The sequence below is a fragment of the Myotis myotis genome, unplaced genomic scaffold, assembly GCF_014108235.1.
Source record: "Myotis myotis isolate mMyoMyo1 unplaced genomic scaffold, mMyoMyo1.p scaffold_m19_p_2, whole genome shotgun sequence".
Lineage (NCBI taxonomy): Eukaryota > Metazoa > Chordata > Mammalia > Chiroptera > Vespertilionidae > Myotis > Myotis myotis.
The window spans coordinates 157,770,125-157,792,393 of record NW_023416324.1 but is presented as its reverse complement, the minus strand read 5'-3'; the positions used below and the strand labels follow the sequence as shown (position 1 = coordinate 157,792,393).

At 37.1% G+C, this 22,269-nt stretch overlaps 1 protein-coding gene across 1 annotated transcript in view; it reads right to left on the bottom strand.

Moving 5' to 3' along the window:
• The window catches only part of STXBP5L (syntaxin binding protein 5 like), a 223,949-nt gene extending 202,672 nt beyond the window's left edge, over positions 1–21,277 (bottom strand). Inside the window, exons 1-2 of the mRNA XM_036351923.1 lie at positions 21,145–21,277; positions 19,854–20,053 (exon numbers count right to left, since the gene is read on the bottom strand). Coding sequence (XP_036207816.1) covers positions 19,854–20,042 — 189 coding nt within the window. The 5' untranslated portion in view covers positions 20,043–20,053; positions 21,145–21,277. The remainder of the gene's footprint in view (positions 1–19,853; positions 20,054–21,144) is intronic.
• Between the last annotated feature and the right edge of the window lie 992 nt (positions 21,278–22,269).

Genomic DNA, 22,269 nt, shown 5'->3' with positions numbered 1-22,269 from the left:
AGGCATGGAAATGGAACAGACTGAGGATTCTCAGAGAGAAGGGAGGTGGGCGGGAAGAGATTAAACAAAGATCTTATATGCATACTAGTGTCCTAGTGCATGGATTCGTGCACATTGGAAGGAAATTAATTCAAAGAAATATTTTAATATCGATATTTGCATCTTGCTAATGAAAAGAAAATAGGATTCTACTGAGTCTCCTATCTACCTATTCCAGGACTTCTGTGAAGATCAAATGAGATGAGGCATAGGGAAAACAATTCACAAACATTTGGTTAAACTGTAAAATGTTCCCAACTGGCTATAAAGCAAGTTGGGTTCCTGGGCTGAAGAAACTTCAAGGAGGCTAGTCTCTAGGATAGAGGAAGCCAGGCTTTGCTACATGAAGTCATTACCTGGTGCCCACAGTGACTGTTTCCAGGCTGGGCTGGACTGTGGGCCATGTTTTGCGCCACGGGGTCTTGGCAGTATTGGCTGCAATTTGTTGGGGTGTTGCTCCGGGGTGGTGGTGGGGCCTATGTCCTACTTGGGGGAAGTTGAGTGTTCATTTGTTGGCGCCAGGTCTGTGATGCCATTTATTTTTAAATGGCCATGCACGTCATGGCAGTTTCTGCGTTGAGCATCTGCCCTCTGGTCAGTACGTGTAATAGTTACTGGTCGGATATATATATATGTATGTGTGTGTGTGTGTGTGTGTGTGTGTGTGTGTGTGTGTGTGTACACACATATATATATAACCTATGGACACAAAAAATAGGGTGGCGAAGGCCTGGGGCGGGGCGGGAACCAGGTGGAAAGAAGCAAAGGGAGGAAAAAAAAAAAGGGACATCTATAATAATCTCAACAATAAAGATGTAAAACAAAAACCTATCATTACATTTTAAGGAAGTAGAAAAATGAACAAATCAAGCACAAAGTTAGAAGAAAGAAAATAATAAAAGATCACATCAAAGTTTAATGAAATAGAGAATATAAACACAATACAAATATTAATGAAACAAAGAGCTGGTTCTCTAAACAAAATTGACAAAATTTTAGCTAGACTCACTAAAGATAAAAAAGAGAAGACTGAAAAAGAGAAGACTAAAACAAAACATAAATGAAAGAGAAGTTACAAAATACACTACAGAAACATAAAGGACTATACAAGAATACATGAAAGTCTATACACCACCAATGTGGACAACCTAGAAGAAATGACCAAGTTTTCAGAAGCATACAACCTTCCTAGCATGAATCATGAAGAATTAGAAAACCTGAATAGATTGATCACTAGTAAGGATATTGAAGTAGTAATCAAAACCTCCCAAAAACAAAGTCCATGACCGATGACTTCACTGGTGAATGCTACCAAACATTCAAAGAAGATTTAATACCTATCCTTGTCAAACTCTTCCAAAAAATCAAAGAGGAGGGAATGCTTCCTAACTCATTTTATGAGGCCAACATTAGCCTAGTACCAAAAGTAGGCAAGTACATGACAAAAAAAATGAAAATTACAGGCCAATATCTGATGTAAAAATCCTCAATAAAATAAAAACAAAAGAAATACAACAATACAACATTCAAAGGATCATATACAATGATCAAGCTGAATTCATTCCAGGGGTGCAAGGATAGTTCAACATCCACAAATCAATCAACATGATAAACCACATTAACAAATTAAAAGATAAAAATCATACGATCATCTCAACAGATGCAGAAAAAGCATCTGACAAGATACAACATCCATTTATGATAAAACTCTCAAAAAAAAATGGATAGAGAAAAAAAGTACCTCAACATAATAAAGGTCATATATGGCAAACCTTCAGCTAACATCATACTCAATGATAAAAAACTGAAAGCTTTTCCTATAAGATTAGGAATAAGACTAGGATGCCAACTCTTGTCAGTTGTATCCAACATAGTACTGGAAATCCTATTCAGAGCAATTAGCCAAGAAATATAAAGCATCTGTATTGACAAGGAAGTAGTAAAAGTATCACTATTTGTGGATATGATTTCATATATAAAAAAACTCTAAAGAATTCACCATAAAACTATTAGAAATAATAAACAAGTACAATAAAACTGCAGGATATAAAATTTACTACACAAAAATCTGAGTTTCTATATACTAACAACAAACTATCAGAGAAATGAAGAAAACAATACAATTTACAATCACAACAAATAGAATCAAATACCTAGAAATAAACAAAGGAAGTGAAAGACTTGTACACTGAAAACTATAAGACATTGTTCAAAGAAATTTAAAAAGACACAAAGAAATGGAAAGACATTCTGTGTTCTTGGACTGAAAGAATTAACGTTGTTAAAATATCCATGTTTCCCTAAAGCAGTATAAAGATTCAGTGCAACCCCTATCAACATCCCAATGGCATTTTTTCACAGAAATAGAATTTAAAATGTCCTAAAATTTGTAGGAAACCACAAAAGACCCTAAATAGTCAAATCAATCCTAAGAAAAAATAAAGCCAGAGGTACCACACTCCCCAATTTCAAATTGTACTACAAAGCTATAGTACAAAACAGTATGGTATTGGCAAAAACACATACACACAGACCAATGGAACAGAAATGAGAGCCCAGAAATAAACCCACACATATATGGCAACTAATTTATGACAAAGGTGCTAAGCATATACAGTGTGTTGACGTAACTAAATAGTCATATGCAAAAGAATGAAGGTAAATCACTATCTTACACCATGCACAAAAATTAACCAAAATGGATTAAAGACTTAAATATAAGACCTGAAACAATAAATACATAAAAGAAAATACAGACACTAAGCTTCCAGACTCAGTGGTGTTTTAGCAAATTTGATTCCAAAAGCAAGGGAAACTAAAGCAAAAAATAAACAAATGGGACTACATCAAATTAACAAACTTCTGCATAGCAAAGGAAATCATCAAAACATAAAAGCAACCTACCACCAGCTGGTGTGGCTCAGTGGTTGAGCACTGACCCTTGAACCAAGAGGTAACAGGTTTGATTCTGGTCAGGCACATGCCCAGGTTTTGGGCAGAATCCACAGTGGAGGATGGAGAGGGGGTGAAGGGGAGGGGAGGAGGAGGAAGCTGATCGATGATGTTTCTCTCTCATCAATGTTTCTATCTAGCCCTCTCCCTTCCTCTCTCCCTAAAAATCAATAAAAACATTTTTTTAAATGCAACCTATCAAATGGGAGATATTTGCAAATGATAGTTCCAATAAGGGGTTAATATCCAAACTATAGAAAGAACTCATATAACTCAAACATAAGGAAACAAATAATCTAATTTAAAAATGGTTAGAGAGTCTGAATAGACTTTTTTTCCCCAAGAAGACATACAGATGGCCAAAGGCATATGAAAAGATGTTCAACATCACTATGGGAAATGCAAATCAAAACCACAATGAGGGAGATATCACTTCACACCACTTAGAATGGCTTTTTCTTACCAAAAAGACACAAAGTAACAAGTGTTGGAAAACATATGGAGAAAAGAGAACTCTTGCATACTGTTGGTAAGATTATAAATGGGTGCAGTCACTATGGACAACAGCATGGAGGTTCCTTAAAAAAATTAAAAAATAGAATTACTGTAAGATCCAGTAATTCCTCTTCGAGGTATTTATTTGAAGAATATGAAAAGACTAAATCAAAAAAACATACTAGTATATGCTCCTATGTTAACTGCAGCATTATTTACAATAGCTAAGATATGGAAACAATCTAAGTGTCTATTGATGGGTGAATGGATAAAAATTAGTATAAATATATATAATGGACTACTACTCAGCAATAAAAAGATGAAATATTGTAATTTGCAACAATATGGCTGGATCTTGGAGATATTATGCTAAGTGAAAAAGTCAGATAGAAAAAGATAAAGGCCATATGCTTTCACTCTTAACTATAATAATAAAAGCATAATATGCTAATTATTAGTAGACCGGACGACCTTCTGGACGAAGCCAGGGCTGCAAATTTCGTGCATCGGGCCTCTAGTCTGAAATATAAAAGAAAAAGTAAAAAATGAACTAACGAAACAAAGCAAAAACAAACTCATAGGTACTGTCAACAGAATGGTGGTAACCAGAGGAAAAAGAAGGTAGGAAAAGGAAGAATTGGTTAAATTCATTAAAGGAAGTAAAATATATGAAAACAGAAGGAAACTAAACTTTTAGTGGTATGCACGCAATAAAGTATACAGATATCAAATTATAAAACAACTTAACGTGCTATTATCTTATGACCCAGCAACTGCACTTCTGGGCATTTATCCCAGGCAAATGAAAACTTACTTTCACACATAAATTTGTACACAAATGTTTACAGCAGCTCTAGTCTTAATAGCCAAAAACTGGTAAGTGACTCAGATGTCCTTCAATGGGTTAGTGGTTAAAGAAACTGTGGTGTAGCTATGCTATGGAATAAAATTCAGTAATAAAAAGGAACAAGCCATTGATATATAAAAAACTCTGGATGTATCTCCAAAGGACTATTACAGGCAAAAAAAAAGGCCAATGCCAAAATGTTATATACTATCCGATACTATTTATATAAACATTCTTGAAATGACAAAAAAAAAAAAAAGTGGAGGACAGGTTAGTGGTTTCCAGGATTAAAGGTGAGGGGTTGTGTGCTACTCTAAAAGGGCAACATGAGGGATTCCTGTGATGATGAAAATGTTTTGTATTTGATTATATCAATGTCAATACCCTGATTGCAGTATTTATTTTAGTTTTGCAAGATGTTACCTTTGAAAGAAACTGAGTAAAGGATACGTGAAATCTACCTGTATTATTTCTTATAATTGCATGTGAATCTACAATAATCTCAAAATAAAAATTTAATTACATAATTAAAAATTTATTATATTTTCACAGGTGAATATGACATCCAGAACACTCTAAAAATCCAGTAAAAAATGGCAAAATATGAGGTTAAAGCAATGTAAACATAAGAAAAATTAGGATCATACTATTATAATTCAAGGCAAAAGGCACTAAATAAAACAGCAAATATTTTATTAAAGGGTATATTTCACAATAGAAATATTTCAGTGCTTTTGCACAAATATCACTGTATTGAAATATAAGATAAATTAATAAAAAGAAAAATGAACAGAAACATAATTGTATGGAATGATATATCTCTGTTATTAACTAATCTGGCAAGCTGGAAACAAGATACAGTGTGGCCTTGACTTACGAGTGTCCTGACTAACGAGTTTTTTGAGATACCAGCTGTCTCTCGGCCGATTTTTTGCATTGAGTTGACAGAGTAATTTGAGTTAAGGAGCTCCTTAACGAGTTCCTTAACAAGCTCAGTCTTGGAACGAATTAAACTCGTAAGTCAAAGCCCCACTGTATAGAGGCACTGTATATAAAACTAGTAAGATTTACAAATATATTATGAGCTTTGCCTATGCCAAATAAAAATATACTTTCTAGTGCTCCTTACTAGTATTATTAGAATACTTATAATGATTCATCACATATAGACTAACAAAAAGAAACATCTCAAATTCCAAAGAGTGTATATTAAAGAAAAACCTATTAAAGGCAAAAAATAAAATGAAATGATTAAGTATCAGCTCCATGAACTAGTTATTTTAGAACACCAATAAAATAGACAAACCTCTGGAACAGTTAATAAAGAGAAAAGATAGAGAAGATATAAACATATAATGTTAAATAAAGATATATAGCCATAGCTACAAAAGTTTTTATTATAAAAAGAATGTATAATTCTGCACTATTAAATCTGAAATACTGGGTGAAATCTGTAATTTCCTGTGAAAATATAAATTAGTAAATTTCATTTTAAAAGGCAGTAATCCAAATTGATCAATTACCATGAAATTTTTGCTTCAGAAAATATTTCCTCAAAAATATTATTCCCAGTCAGGAGTATTTTTCAAATCTTTAAATAACTTGGTACTTTATTTCAGGTAGAAAAAAAATGAAGGAGAATAAAGTCACATTCAAGAACATGACATAGACTACATACACATGCACACATACATACAACACAGACATGAGAATATTACATATTGATTCTATTTAGAAATATAGGAGGCAAGCCCTAAAGAAAATATTTGAAAAGTAATTATAGTAGTGTATCTTGTAGTAGTGTATTTTTAAAAGTATAACATGATTAAGTAGTTTATTCCAGAAATATAAATTGGCACAATCTCTTAAATGTCTCTTCATAAGCATAGGTATCTCTCTATCCCACTTGATTTCAGTAAGTTTATTGAAAGTTATAAAATAAATATGAAAAATATTAGCTTTTTTCTAAATTAATAGTAAACAAAATATATTGTAAAAAGAGCTCTGATTCAAAATAGCAAAACAAATAATATTCTAGGATAAAACCTTACAAGAAATGTGTCACCTATTCAAACAATAACAAACACTATGAAATATTTCTAATCAAGGTAAATAATAAAAAACCTTAAGAGGTATATCATAATATTAGAATATTCAATATTCCAAATATATCATACTTTCCCAAAATATAAATGCAATGTAGAACAATCAGATTCCCAATTGGATTTTTTTCTTTTAAATATATTTGTATTGATTTCAGAGAGGAAGGGAGAGGGAGAAATATAGAGATAGAAATATCAATGATGAGAGAGAATCATTGATCAACTGCCTCCTATACACCACCTACTGGGGATAGAGCTCACAATCTGGGCATGTGCCCTGACCAGGAATCAAACAGTGACCTCCTGGTTCATAGGTCGATGCTCAACCACTAAGCCATGCTGGTTGGGCCCCAATTGGGTTTTTTATGAAACTTGAGAAAAAGAAGACTAAAGTTTATCTGGAAATATAAACCTAAAACTAAACAAGAAGTTTTGAAAAGGGAAATATAAGGGGTGGAAGTAATAGGAAATATTAAAAAATATTATAAAACAATCAATTTTAATGGCTATACTCATACTAGAGGCCTGGAGCATGAAATTCATGCAAGGATACAGTCCCTAGGCCTGGCCTGCAATCAGGGCCATCTTCCCCGGCTGCTGGCAGCTGGCCCTGCCCCCCGCCACCACCCACCCCCAGTTGCCTATTCCCCATCAGATGATAGGAGCCTGCGGGCTGGGACAAGGGACCAAGAGGTTGGCCAGTAGGCCCAGATTGGGCAATGCCTGCAGGCTGGGGGCAGCTCCTGCATTGAGCGTCTGCCCCCTGGTGGTCAGTGTGCATCATAGCTACCAGTCGTTCTGCAGTCTGGTCAATTTACATATTGCGCTTTTATATATATAGATAGGATGACATAGATTAATGTAATAAAATAAAATGTTGAAAAGCAGATTAAGTAAACAAAATAATTGAATGTATGATTAAAAGCTGTAATCAGCCCAGCTGGTATGGTTCAGTGGTTGAGCATCAACTCAGGAACTAAGAGGTCACAGTTCGATTCCTGGTCAGGGCACATGCCTAGGTTACGGGCTCAATCCCCAGTAGGGGGCGTGCAGAAGGCAGCTGATTGATGATATTTCTATCTATCCCTCTCCCTTCCTCTCTCTCTAAAAATCAATAAAAACATATTTTTTAAAAAAGAATGGACTTCATAAACACAATTTTTAAAAAAGCAACAATAAAATCAATGAGAAAAAATATTACTCCATAAATAGTACTGGAACAATGACCGATCATTTAATAAAATTAGACCCTTACTCATATAAGAATAAAGAAGTTTAAATTCTTTTACATAACATAATGGATGAAGATCTATAATAGTTTTTTATATATAACATAATAAGCAAAGTGTTAATATTGTTGCTATATAAAACACTCGTATAAACAATAAGAAAAAAAGCTAAACATCCCAAACTAAAATACTCAACAAACAACATCTAATTCACTATAGAAAAAATGCAAATGACCAGTACATATTTTTATGAGCAAAATTTACTACTAAACAGTGGAATACAAACGAAAACAACTTTAAGTTGACACCTCTTGCCAATTATATAGTCAAACATTTTTTAAATGATGGCAATTTATAGGGTTTTCAAAGGTAAAAGGAAACAAGTACCTCTATATAAACTTCTTTCCTGGCCCAATTTTACTGAGGAATAATTGACAAATAAATATAAACTTCTAAAAAGAAATATAAACTTGTGTGACTTTTCAGTGGAACAATTGATTATATATATCAAACACTTTAAAAAAATAAGCTTCCTCTTTAGCTATAAACTTGTTCTCCTAGGAATTTATTCTAAGGAAAAATTCTAACTATGTTAAGATATACAAAGATATTGTTATTGTAGATAAAAAGACAACAGACAGCCTCAATTAAGGTAAAGACTGGCCTTTGTTAGGGAAAAATACTGACCTAAGGCATGACTACAGAGAAATATGAAAAATCTAGGGAAAGAAATAAGTCATGAACAAAAGGAAGAACAGCACGTGAGAACATGGGCAGAAAGAGGGAAAAAAAATCTGAGAATTTTCTTGCATATGTGCCAGCAAAGCCGTGGAGGCTATTTACCCGATGTGCTATTCCATACATAACCCTATACTATATACTTTATGAATCAATAAAAAAATTTACAATTTTTAATTATAAACCTGTGTTTTCTGTCAAAATTACTTCTTGCATGAATTTTGGGACACCCTATATTTCATCTTTTCTTATGGCTGAGTAGCAGTCCATTGTATATAAAACTGAAAACAACAAATGAACAAACAAAAAAATAAAATCGCATAGACACAGACAACAGTATAGTGGTTACCAGGGGGAAGGGATGTGGGGGGTAGTAAAGGGTAAATGGGGTCAAATATATGATGACAGAAGATTTGACTTTGTGGGGGTGAGTACACAATGCAATATACAGATGATGGATTATACACTTAAAACCAAATAATCTTATTAACCATGGTAACCCCAATAAATTTGACTTAAAAATAAATAAAAATAAAAGTAATTATTTCACTAGATTAAGAGGATTAAGAAAACCTTGACCAACAGACTTGGTATTGAATTAGCTTTGTTGCTGATCCCCCAATGTTCTTTCATCCTGGTTCCTCGAAATCAACCTGAGTATCTGATTATTATCACTATCATAGTTACTCTTGCATCTCTCCTGCCTCTCTTCTTCCAGGTTCTGTAGCTTTCCTCTTGTATCTTAATATCTGCCTATATTTGATCACACTGAAGCAAATAAATACATTTAGTGAAGTTGCCATCAGTGACTATGCCCTATGCACTTGCCTGAATCTCCACCAGACTCAGTTAAGTTTCTTTGATTCATTCAACAGCCTGATCATCCTACTACCAAATACAATGTTCTCATCAAAATATATATTTGCTAAGGATATTATTTTACCTCACATACCTTTCTTATATTAAATAATATGTTTGCCAGTATAGGAGTGACTAAAAATGAAGGGTTAGAAAATAGAAGTGAGACTACTCCAGAATTATAAAATATCTGCAGTGATGCAAGTCAGATAATTTCTCTTCTGGAACTTAATTAAAATAACTGGTTTAGCTGATATCACATGGTTCAGGTAAAAAATCAGAGTATTATAAGCATCTTAGATCACTCAGTCCAATACATACACAACATAGTTTCCTATAGGATTTTAAAAAATTAGTTTTATTTTTAAAAATTGTTTTATTCCCACAGCAACTGAATTTTTGTGTATTCACACAAAAATGCTAAATTGATATGCTGGGTTGAGCTCAAAAAAACAAAAATTACATCGTATCTTCTCTTCACCTGCTAGAGTTAAAAATGGCTGCCTGCTAGGGAATATTGTGTGGAAGAAATAAAATCTGTATATTTTCTCAAAATGGAGAAGGAAAAAAATGTGAATTATAACTAAATGGAGATAAGGTACAAATAAAACTAGCACAAAAATTGTTATACTTGCTATATTTGTTTTCAAGTATACTATTTCAAGTATAAAATTTTACTAAACAATAGATATTGTATATTATATATTACATAATTATATAACAATTTCAAATCATTTTGAATAAAAATTATATAACAAATTCAAATCAACAAACATGAATTGTTGGCTGTTGATCAACAAGAAAAAATTCTCTTATGGAGTTATTAAAGCAGGCCTGTTTAGCAACATATTCTAGCAACTTCAACTACTTTAGAAGTAGCTAAAAGAGAAAAAAGTAGCCTCAAGTAGCTATTACCTAGAGCTTGCCTGGAACTAATAGCTAGGCTATAGTGTTCTCCTATGGAATATGAACAATTTCACAGAAAACCATCAAACAAGGCTCCTCTATGACCATATTGAAGCAAGACAAAAACAGAACCACTACAGGATCATGTCTGGGTACTGATAAATGTAAGAACATTGTGTAAACTACACTAATGATTAAATGTGTTCTCCTAATCCAACTAACATAACCGCTACTTCTTTAGTAATTATAGCTTTAGCCCATGCTGTTCCTCTTGCCTCCTAGATAAATATTCTTAGGCTACAAAATGATAGAACTATCCCCTACTTTCTGACAACACTGAATTATGCCTCTTTGAACTTTCTTAAAATCACTTAATAGAGGCCCAAATCTTGTAACAACCTCCTTCTTAACACCCTCTTACAGAGACGTATCATGGTTCCTTATGGTGTGCAATCTCCCTCGATGTAATAAACCCAACTTTGTCTGACTACAGATTTGCAATAGTTTGTTGATGGGCAGAGGCACTGCATTTCCTTTTAAATATTCCAAAATCCACCCTACACATTATTTTGACCAGTCTTTTTAGCCTGATAATTAAATCACTATGATATTGGCATAAGAATAGGCAGAAAGATGGAAGAACATTGTTAACCCAGGTACAAATCCTAGTGCATAACAAAAGTTATTATATGACAAAGGAGTATCACAACCACTGGAAAAATAATCAGTTAATAAATGGCATGATAAAATTGATTTGGCTACTTGAAAAAATTATTTTAGAGTTACACTGTAACTCTAAAAGAAATTCTGTTTGGATTTTTAAAAAAGTTAAAAGATCAAAGAAACAAAGATAAAAGTAAATAGAAATGAGTATTTAATCAAAACTCTATATTTTAGAGACATTTCCTTGCTTAGGAGATAAAAAGGCAGGGATCAAAGACTTAACTATACAAAAAAAAACTATAATTGTCACTCTAACCAAATCTTTAATAAAGATCAGTATTTTGACAATTATGTAGGAGCAAAAAACTCAATATTGTCTCATGGGAAAAACTCAACTTAAAAGCTTCTACCAGTACTTGAATTTTTTAATGGATACAAAGTTATTGCTATTAAACTAATATAGAGAGAGAAACCAAGATGGTGGCATAGGTAAATACCGGAAATTGCTGCCTCGCACAACCACTTCAAAAATACAACTAAAAGACAAAACGAACATCATCCAGAACCACAGGGAGGCTGGCTGAGTGAAAATTCTACAACCAGAAGGAAAGAGAAAAGCACAGAGACTCAGAGGAGGTGCGGAAGTAAAGTGCAGAGGTACGGAGGCGCGCGGAAAGGGCTGGCAGCTGAGGACAGGATTGTCTTTTTCAATTGGGAGGGAGTCTCAAGCTCCTGACTGCTCTGAACTCCAGTTCTGGGCGAGTCTCTGGGGACCCAAACTCATACAGGAGAAACTGGACTGTCTGGCATCAGTCGGAACTTGAGGGCGGCTTTCTCTCAGAGGTGCTTGCAGCGATGACCGGGACACTAAGAAGCGGGGCCTCTTAGGGTAGGACTGGGGAGCAGCCATAGCTGCTTGCTCCGCCCTGTTGATCCCCTGAGACCCCGCCCCACCCAAGCTGTGTGCAGAGGCTTTTGCATATGAAAGGCCTGGCCCTTTGCAATCTGAAAATTACCTAACAAACTGCAGCTGGGTCAGAGAAAGCCAGAAAATCCAAAAGAAGGCCCAAGGCCTACAGCAGCTTGCATTGCTTCACAGCTGGGCTCCTGAATACAACTGTCATACTAAATAGAACAACAACCCAATTTTACTGACAATATACTTGCACCAAAGACCTTTCATGAGAAAACGTGATTGTTCTTTATGGTAACTTAAAAAAGTAATAAATATACTCCCTACAACTCTATAATCCCTTACTCAAGCCTGTCCCTGTACCTTAGGATAAGCAAAGTAGAAAGCCTACAGTAGGCTTTGGTTCCTGGTTCTTAAAATTTTTTAAATTTTAATTCTATTTGATTCTTAAATTTTTCTGGTTTACATCCATTACTTTTCTTAAAGATCCCCTTCCTCTATTGTTCATTTTAGTAACAGGAGCATGAAGTCCTTGTCAGATAGTTTATCTATAAGTTATCTATAAGTGTCAACTGTACTACCTTCTACTTTACCAGTTTAGAGAAGTATACAATGAGACAAGTACACCCATCTCAGGGAACTTTGTATAGTTCTTTTAATGAATGAAAATTGGGAAAATTAGGAATTGTGTTAATAGTCTTGTGCCAATCTCATTTATAGACCCTCCCAAGTACAATGATGTAAAATTAGAAGAATGTGAAGATAATGGAAAACCTGAAGAGATGATAGTCAAGGATATCTAGGTACTTAATTTCCTTTCATCATTCAGGGTCCTGGAAAACCCAACTCTTCACAGTCTACACCTGCTTCTGATTTTATACATCGTTATCTGGAAATATCTGATACTATGTGTGGTATGAGGATCATGATTACAAATTTATTTCCCTGAATAAGTTATACTACTTATCTACATATTGGTTTTGACCATAACCATTTATATAAAAAAAAATAGTTTAAAAGTGTTGATGAGGGGGGGGAGAGAGAGAGAGAGAGAGAGAGAGAGAAGAGGAGAGGAGAGGAGAGGAGAGGAGAGGAGAGGAGGAGAGGAGAGGAGAGGAGGAGAGGAGAGGAGAGGAGAGGAGAAGAGAAGAGAAGAGAAGAGAAGAGAAGAGAAGAGAAGAGAAGAGAAGAGAAGAGAAGGGATGAGATGAGATATATGTTGAGGAATAGTGAATTGCCTAATTTAAGTTTGCTCAAAACTTTGGGGTTTATGCCATGTGGTTCTGGTGATACATTTAGTTTTGTCTATTTTGTTAATTTGGGTTAAACTATCCCTAGAAAATCCCATGTGTTTGTCACTGTCTATCTAATACTTCTGAATTGTTCCCCTAAAAAGATAATTAGAAAACAAGAATGTTTCTAATATCTTCCTCAGTAAAAACTAAAGTAAATCTAAATGAATCTTTCTATAATCTCCTTTTCCATTTCTTTTTGAAAATTATATACCATGTTCCTAAACTGTTGACACTCTTTCACTGAATGATTTCTTGTTTTTATGTAATATAAAATTTATGTAATGAAAACATTTTTTGCCAGTGTGGCTCAGTTGGTTGGAGTGTCAACCCAAACACCAAAAAGTTGTGTGTTCAATTTCAGGTTAGGGCACATACCTAGGGAAAATCACTGCTCTATCAGTTCCTTGCTCTCATTTATTCATTCTTCATTCATTTATTCAACAAATATATGACTGTCTTTTATGTGGCAGGCACTGCTCTATGAATTGGTAAGATAGTTATGAACACAATAAAGCCCTGACCTCAAGGAGTCATCCTATATAATAAACGGCTAATATGCAAATCGACCGAACAGCTAAACGACTGGTCACTATGACACCTAGTGATCACCAGGGGGCAGACGCTCAATGCAGGAACTGCCCCCTGGTGGTCAGTGTGCTCCTACAGGGGGAGCACTGCTCAGCCAAAAGCCAGGCTCACAGCTGGTGAGCACAGCAGCGGTGGTAGGAGCCTCTCCCGCTTCCACAGCAGCACTAAGGACATCTCCTGTGGGCTCCCGGACTGTGAGAGGGCACAGGCTGGGCTGAGGGACCACCCCCCCCCCCCCCGCAACCCTGAGTACATGAATTTTGTGCACCGGGCCTCTAGTATTATAATAAAAGCAACAAATAAATACATAACTTAATAACAAGTAGCTATAAGTGTTATCAAGAAAAAGTAATCAGGAGAATAAAGGGAGTGAACAGTGATCAATGAAAATCTCTCTGAAAAGTTAACAGCTGAACTAAGAACTGAGCAATGCAAAAGAGACAAGTAATATAATCATTTGGGGGGAGGGAGGAAGTGCTCCATGTAAAGAAAACAACAAATGCAAAAAATTTTAGGCAGGAATCATATCTGAGAAGTAATAATGTAGTTGGTAAAGTAAGTAACTGAAAGAAGAATTGAAAATAATGTTTTCTTAGTAGCCAGATCATAGTACTTTATAAGGCATAGGACTCACGGTTTTATTTTGAAGAGAAATGAAAAACCACAAAAGTTCTGGCAAACATTGCATGATATGATTTAAAGTTTAAAAAGGTTCTTCCTCAGAGAGCAGTAATTTTTTTCTATTATTAGATGAGACTGTGGTGTAACCTGAGTTAAAGCAGGGAAAACAATTAGAGTAGTAGAATAGGTAAGAGATGTGGTGGAAATGAAGAGGTATAGTCACACTTGTAGGAAGAGTCAACAAAATAGTTATCTTCTGAAAGTTTCTGTTTACTGAGGAACTTACCATGTTGCCTTTTTATTTATTTTTATTTTTAAAAATGTTTTTGATTTCAGAAAGAGAAAAGGAGAGAGAGACAGAAATATTCATGATAAGAATTTCCATCAACTGCCTTCTGCATACCCCCTACTGGGATCAAGCCCACAATCCGGGCATGTGCCCTGACCAGGAATCAAACTTTGACCTCCTGGTTTATAGGTCAACGCTCAACCTCTGACCCACACCCACCAGGCACCACATTGCCTTTTTAAAATAAGATGAAACAAAAAAAGTACTGGATTTGAGAATCGAAGAATAGTATGTTAAACTTAGCTATGTCTCTTACCAACTTAGAGAGCTAAGGATATCACTTAAATTCTCTGGCCTCAGATGTCTTATCAATAAAATAAAAATATTATCACTTTTCTTGCCTTCCTTATCAGACTGTTATGAAGGTCAAATGGGATATCTTACAGATTAAGCTCTGTAATTTATCCATTCTCTTTGTAAAACACAGATTGACATATTGAATGCTTGAAACTAGTCACAGTTACAATACTCACACTCCCCTGCTCCTAGCCTAATTAGGTGTGGGTCAGTTAACTATAGAGATGAATAGATAGATATAGATATAGATATAAATATATAGATATAGAAATAGAAATAGATATAGATATAGATATAGATATAGATAGAGATATAGATATAGATATAGATATAGATATAATAGATATAGATATATAGATATAGGTATATAGATAGATACATCGAGATAGAGATAGAGATAATTTGATCCCCTAAGGGGTAGAGCCAGAAATCTTTCTCTTAGACAGTCGAGAACCACTGGCCTGTTAGGTAATGAGCACCCTAACGATGATAAGGAAACAAAATATTATTTGCTTCTCAAAGAGCTTTCAGTATAATAACCGTAACAAATAAAATTTTGAATCATAACAAGGTGCTAAATTCACTCTACAGGTATATGCCAGGAGCTATAGGAAAACAGAAGGGAAAAAACTAACTCTATCCAGGAAAGTAATTGTCTGAACTGGTTTCATGGAAGTGGTGTTTGAACCATGAAATAAAGGGTAACTGGGACTTCTCCAATTATACTCAAGTTGGAAGAGATATTCTAGTCAGAAGCAAAAGATTGAGAAAAGGCATTGAGATATGAGAAAATATGGTGCTTTCAGGAAATACAATATGCTTAGGGAATCAAGGAAATAAGGATGGAAAAATAAACAGGAGCCCCTTCTGTGTAAAGATACACAGATAAAGTTAAGTAATTAGAATTTTATTGTATAAAGCAATAGTTTCAAACTGTGTTTCATAGAATTCAAATTCATAAAAGGCAGTTCATGCATTTCACAAATATCTGAACAATATGGGCATATTTGGTTTTCTGATCTTGAACCAAAATTTCTTCTACCATTTTTTTTTGTGTGTTTTAATGTCCTATAGATGTGACAGTAGCAGTAGCTTTATATTTTTATTTTTTTAAGGCTAGTAACTGTCCTACTACCTGCGTATGGATAATATTACACAAGAACCAATAATAATAATAATATAATATAGATTATACTAGAGGTCCAGTGCATGAATTCGTGCATGGGTGGGGTCTGGCCAGCCTGCCCTGATGGGAGCCCATCAGTTGGGCCAGCTGGGGGGAGGGGCCGCGGGCCATTGGCCGGCCGGCCCTGCCCCTGATCAGGGTGTTGGGGGGGCTGATCAGGGGCCAAGCCAGCCAGGGGGCAGGGGGGCTGATTGGGGCCCGGATCAGGCTGGTTGGCTGCCACAGTGAGTGTCATAGCCACCAGTCATTCTGGTCGTTCCAGTCATTCTGCTGTTCTGGTCGCTGGGCTTTTATATAGAGAGAGATAATTTATTATTATTTACTTTTAAATGTGTGCCAATTAACTACCGTATTTATTTAATAATTGTTATTTACTGGGGTTTCACATAAGACTTGTCACTGCTCTAGGGAAACCAACACAATTTTTATTAGAGAAATGACGTAATTAACATTATAATTCAGAAATAACCTCTACAATAACAAAATGAATTAGAATAGGGTAAAAAAAGAGGTGAGAAGATCAGTTAGAAAGTGATTTCAAGAAACCAAGGAAGAAAAATTATGGGATGACAAGTACTAGAGATGGTGAAACAGAACAGACAGGATTTAACAACTAATCAGATAATAGAAAGGAGAATGGTTTGCAAAAAAAGCAGATTCTAGATTTATACTTTAATTTTGACCACGTTAAAAAGGTAGAAGTACCCAGAAAGTTCCAACTGTTTAGTACTCAGAGTGTCCTTTGCACATTTAATCAGTGAGTCCAAATGAAGTCCCCATTTTAGTAAAAGTTCTAATTTTGGAATTTCCTTAATCTGTTTTTATATATATTTATTATAGTCCAAATAACCTAAAGCACAATCATATAACAAGTTTGTATAATTAACTATATTCCTATCCAAAGATGTCATAGTACTTTCGCCAATTAGTAAGATTTCAATACTATTAGTGTTAACTTACATAGCTATCGATCCTTTATAATTCCTTTTAAAATTGTTATCTAATATTATTATAACCCACTGGTGATAGTCATTCCACTAAGAAGGTGACTTTAAAGCTTTAACAATAAATATACAATGCATCACCTTTTCCAATGTATACATTGCCTTCACCTAATTGTCTCCTTTCATCTTCCTTATAACCTTCTTAAGAGAGAAGAGCAGAAGTACATATTACCATATTACAGGTGAGAAAATCAAGGCTCAAGGCAGATAAATGTCTTCTGCAAGGTTATACGGCTGGGCCCAAACTGGTTTGGCTCAGTAGACAGAGCGTCAGCCTGGGGACTGTAAAGGTCCCTGATTCAATTCCCGCCAAGGGCACATGCCTGGTTGTGGGCTCAATCCCTAGTAGGGGGTGTGCAGGAGGCAACCAATCAATGATTCTCTCTCATCATTGGTATTTCTCTTTCTCTCTCTCCCCCTCTCCCTCTCCCTTCCTCTCTGAAATCAATAAAAATATATTTTTTAAAAAAAGATTACAGCCCTAACCAGTTTGGCTTAGTGGACAGAGCGTCAGCCTGTGGACTCAAGGGTCCCAGGTTCGATTCTGGTCAAGGGCATGTCCCTTGGTTGCGGGCACATACCCAGTGGGGAATGTGCAGGAGGCAGCTGATTGATGTTTCTCTCTCATAGATGTTTCTAATTCTCTATCCCTCTCCCTTCCTCTCTGTAAAAAATCAATAAAATATATTTTAAAAAATAAAACAGATTACACAGCTGGCAAGTGGCAGAGCTTTACATAAAATACAAATATTCTGATTCCAAGGCCAGCGCTCTTCCTAGGACACCATGACTATCTCTTGTCTGAATAGAAAGGTGTCTATAATCCTATTTTCTTCTTTTGCATTCACTCATTTCCCCTGAATATTTTTATTTAAAATCTTCTCTACAAGCTTTATAACTTCAACAACCCAATTCCATTGGTTTTAGAAGTCTACCTTTTCTATGCCAAGTTTTCATCTACTAAAATCCTCCCCCATCACTACCACATTCATGAACTGAGAGAATTTGGAAACTTTTTTCATAATCTTGAAATGGAAAAAATAATACATCAAAAATTAGAGAAACAGGGCATAATTCCCTTGGCTAGCAGTCCAAATTTGGCCTCCAGGATTCTTTTACATATTTACCTCATACCACTATTTAGCCCCTCCCTAATCTGAGCAAATATGTATTATTTCAAATTGAGAACAAAATTATATAAAATATACAAAATTTTGTACACAGTGTAGGCTATAATTAAATCAGTTTATTTAATCTAATTACACTCCCTTTAATGTAAACTAATTTACAACATTTTAATAACTATAGATTTAATGTTTTATAACAATGCTACTGGGAATAGAGACTAACACAATAATTGAAATTTATCTCATTATACACAATTTGTTTATTACAAAACTAATTTTAATTATTTTATTTTATTTTTTTTAAATATATTTTATTGACTTTTTACAGAGAGGGATAGAGAGTTAGAAACATCTATCAGCTGCCTCCTGCACACTCCCTACTGGGGATGTGCCCGCAACCAAGGTACATGCCCTTGACTGGAATCGAACCTAGGACCCTTGAGTCCACAGGCTGACGCTCTATCCACTGAGCCAAACCGGTTAGGGCTAATTTTAATAACTTTAAAAGATTCTGTGGAAGTACAAAAAAAATTTAATACTTAATTTCTGTGACTTCAAAATTTGCTGTTTCTGCCCTGGCCAGGGGGTTCCATGGGTTGAAGCATTGTCCTGCACACTAAAAGGTAGCGGGTTCGATTTCCAGTCAGTGCCTATACAGAAGGCAACTAATCTCACACATCAATGTTTCTCTCTCTCTCACTCTCCCTCTCTCTCCCCCCCTCTCTAAAATCAATAAAACAAAAACAAAGTGTAACTTTGGGTGAGGATTTTAAAAATTTACTGTTTCTTCTTATGTATTCAAACATACTTATAAAACTATATTCATCTAAATCATGTGAATAATGTAATAGCTTTTTATTACACATGCCAGATCCTAGGACACCCCAAAAAAAGGAAAATAAAAATTATGTCACTTTGTTTCAGAAAATATAACAATGCCTGTTTTGTAAGTTCTCATCTCTCTCCATCAAAAACTCTCTTGTGATTTTCATTAGAAGTTCAACATTAAAGTATATTTACCAAAAATATTTCCCCACTAAACCAGAACACAGGCTACTTTTGAGTTCTTCTAAGTATTAAAAGTTCCTACAGTTATTAAGCCCTGGGCATTTGTTAATTTGTTTAGAGTTTAAGACTCTGGGGTGTTTATATTCAGATTTTAAACAATGAATTTAAAACAATGCCACAGATTTTTAAAATAGATGTATTCATCTAGCTATTATCTAATTAGCTCTAACATCATCCTAATAGCATTATTCATTTTACTGAACAGTGAAATAAAATAACAATTAATTTATCTGAATAATATCACAGGACTATCCGGAATAACGATTTTTTCCTTCAATTTACAAATTCCACACAAATATTACATTAAAAATGTTCTCCACTAGTGGGCCTTATCATTAGCTTGCAAATTCTACTTTTTATGTTTGCTTATTTCCCCCTTAAACTAACATTGTGCGGGGTTTTTAAGTTGATTCCTGGAATACCTTTATTAAATCAAACTGACCTATCCACACAGTTCTCTGTACCAGACTCCGATGCTGGCATCTCAACAATTTCCAGTTGTGTGTGTGTGTGTGTAACACTCCTTCACACGGTACAATAAAGAAATAACGGGCTTTAAGCCAATTCAAAACTTACCTTGCAGATCTGGAAATACTCCGAGGTCAGGGACTCCTGAATCTCTTCTCGGAGAAGCCCTGCGGGCCCTCCCGAGTGCGGGGCGCTGCTGCCGGCCCCACCGCCACTGTTACTGCCGCCGCTGCTCCCACTGCCAGGGGAGGAGGCAGTGAAGCCGTCCAAAACTTTTCGGAAATTAAACTTCTTCATTTTAAAAAAAACTGTTGAGAAATTCAAAGGGAAAAAAAAGTGACTTAACTCATGGAATTATACCCAGGTAAAAGCGTTTAGCTTTTCATTCGTCAAGGCAGCAGCTAGTACCGTTTCACTACAATTGGCTCTAAAGGACTTAAAAAAAAAAAAAAAAAAAAAAAGTCAGGTTACATATTGCCACATTTTAATTCTAAAAAGCCTATCTTTCCAAATAAAAACCACAACTCCAAAAGCAACAGCATCTCCTCCCCATACATCAAATGTTTCAAGGGCTTCACCCCCAGCTGTGGCCATGCTTTCTCAGCACTGGGGTAAAAATAAAAGGCGGTGTCATCATCGTCATTAGCATTATATCATCATTATTATACAATCACACCGGGGTCCCACACACCGGGTCTCCGTCTCGCTCTCGGGGCGGGCTTTCCAACTAAGGGTGCAGCTCGGAATATTTCACGTTCAGAAAAAATGATGCTGGGGAGGGGGGTGGGGGGAGGAGGGAGAGGAAGCCGGTACACCAGCTTCTGGACCGTCCCCCAGTCGTCTTCAATGCTCCCCCTTTTCAATAGGAAATGGGGTGGGGGTGCTTTTTCCATCCCCACCCCAAACACCCCGGACCCCAAACCCTCTGCGGGTGACCTACAGCAACAGCTCACGGGAGGGGCGAGCGACGGCGCCAGCTGCCCCCGCTTCTCCCTGCGCTGCCCCCCTCCCTCCCTCCCTCCTCTCCCCGTTCCACCCCCCTCGTGCCCCGCTCTGCCCGCAGCCGCCACCGCGCTGGCCCGCCAGTCCGCTCTCCCCGCAGCACAGCGGCGGCTCTTGCGGGACGTGAAGCAGCGGCGGCGACGGCTGCGGCCCGAGTCCCGCCTCTGCCAGCTGGGCGCGCAGAGCCGCGCGCGGCTCCCGCCGTCCCTCCCGGGGCCGAGCGCCCGGGCTCCGGGCTCTCTCGCCCGCGGACGCGCGAACACAGACCCCGTCGCGCAGACATTCTCGCGCGGGCGCCCACGCTCCCAGACGCACACACAGGTGTGAGGGAGCCGCGCTGGACGGCGGCGGCGTCCGCGCCCCAGAGGGAGGACTATCTGACCCCCGACTTCATCACCTTCCTCCGCCGCCACGAGCTGCCTGCCAGCCGGGAGGCTCCGGGCGCGGAGGGAGGCGGGCTCGCAGGCTTCGGCCCGGCTCCGGCCGCGTCTCCAGTCCCTTCGGTCGCGGCGCGCGGCGCTCTCCGAGGTCCTAACGGAGCGAGCGAGCTCCACTGCAGGCTCCGCCCATCCGCCGTGGGAGGCAAGCCCCGCCCCCTCCCTCCCCCTCGCTCGCCCCGCCCTCTCCTGCAGGGCCGCGCCGGCCGGGGGAAAAGGGGCGGAGAGCGCCGGACATCAAAGGGCGGGAGTAGCTTCCGCTCCAGTCCTAGGCTGGATGGGACCAAGTGCCAAAGCCCAGAAGAAATTTGAGGATTGGACGAAGGAAAAGCCAATGAAAGGGGGAGGGGAGAATTTGGAAAGGTAGGTGCAGTGTTTGATTGACAGCGGGATTGGCCAGTATGCTGGGCGGCCGTGCTTTAGGGGTTGTAATTGGCGCTACCTGTTGAAAGACGCAAGTGTGAATCAATAGAATGCCTGGAAGCGTGCGAACTTGGGCTCGCGGAGCCCCAGGCTTTCGGAAGGTGTTCCCTAGGTCTGGCTCTGGACAATATTGTGCATCTGACAAGTGTTTTTGCAGTTTATCACCTCTTTGAGCCTCATCCCGCTCTCCAGGTTCATCTGTTGGCTTCTCTCGCTGCCTTGCTACCTGTGCAGTCCTGTAACGGGTCTGCCAGAGGGAACTGTATTTCAATAGCGCTTTGGTATATACTATATGGCCTTACAGAAACTAAGGAATTAATTGTTCACCTTGTTCCCTATAATACGTTTCCCCATTTTCACATGTACCAAGATTTAAAAAAACAGACTTCACAGTAAACGGTGTCAAGAATATATTTTAAGGTTTGTCTATGAGTCACAGTGATCACTTTAAAAGATGCACTGTTCGTTGCAGGATTTTTTTTTTTTTTAACAGCATCAGGATAGAAAGATTTTAATCTAAGCCCCAACTTGCTACTGAATTGGGGAAATTTTGCACAATTTCTTAGTCTATGAAAATAAAGGGCAGCTCAGGGGGCTCTAGCTGTACACTTCAATCTGGGCAAAATAACAATCATACCAAATATTCTTACATTTTAGAAATC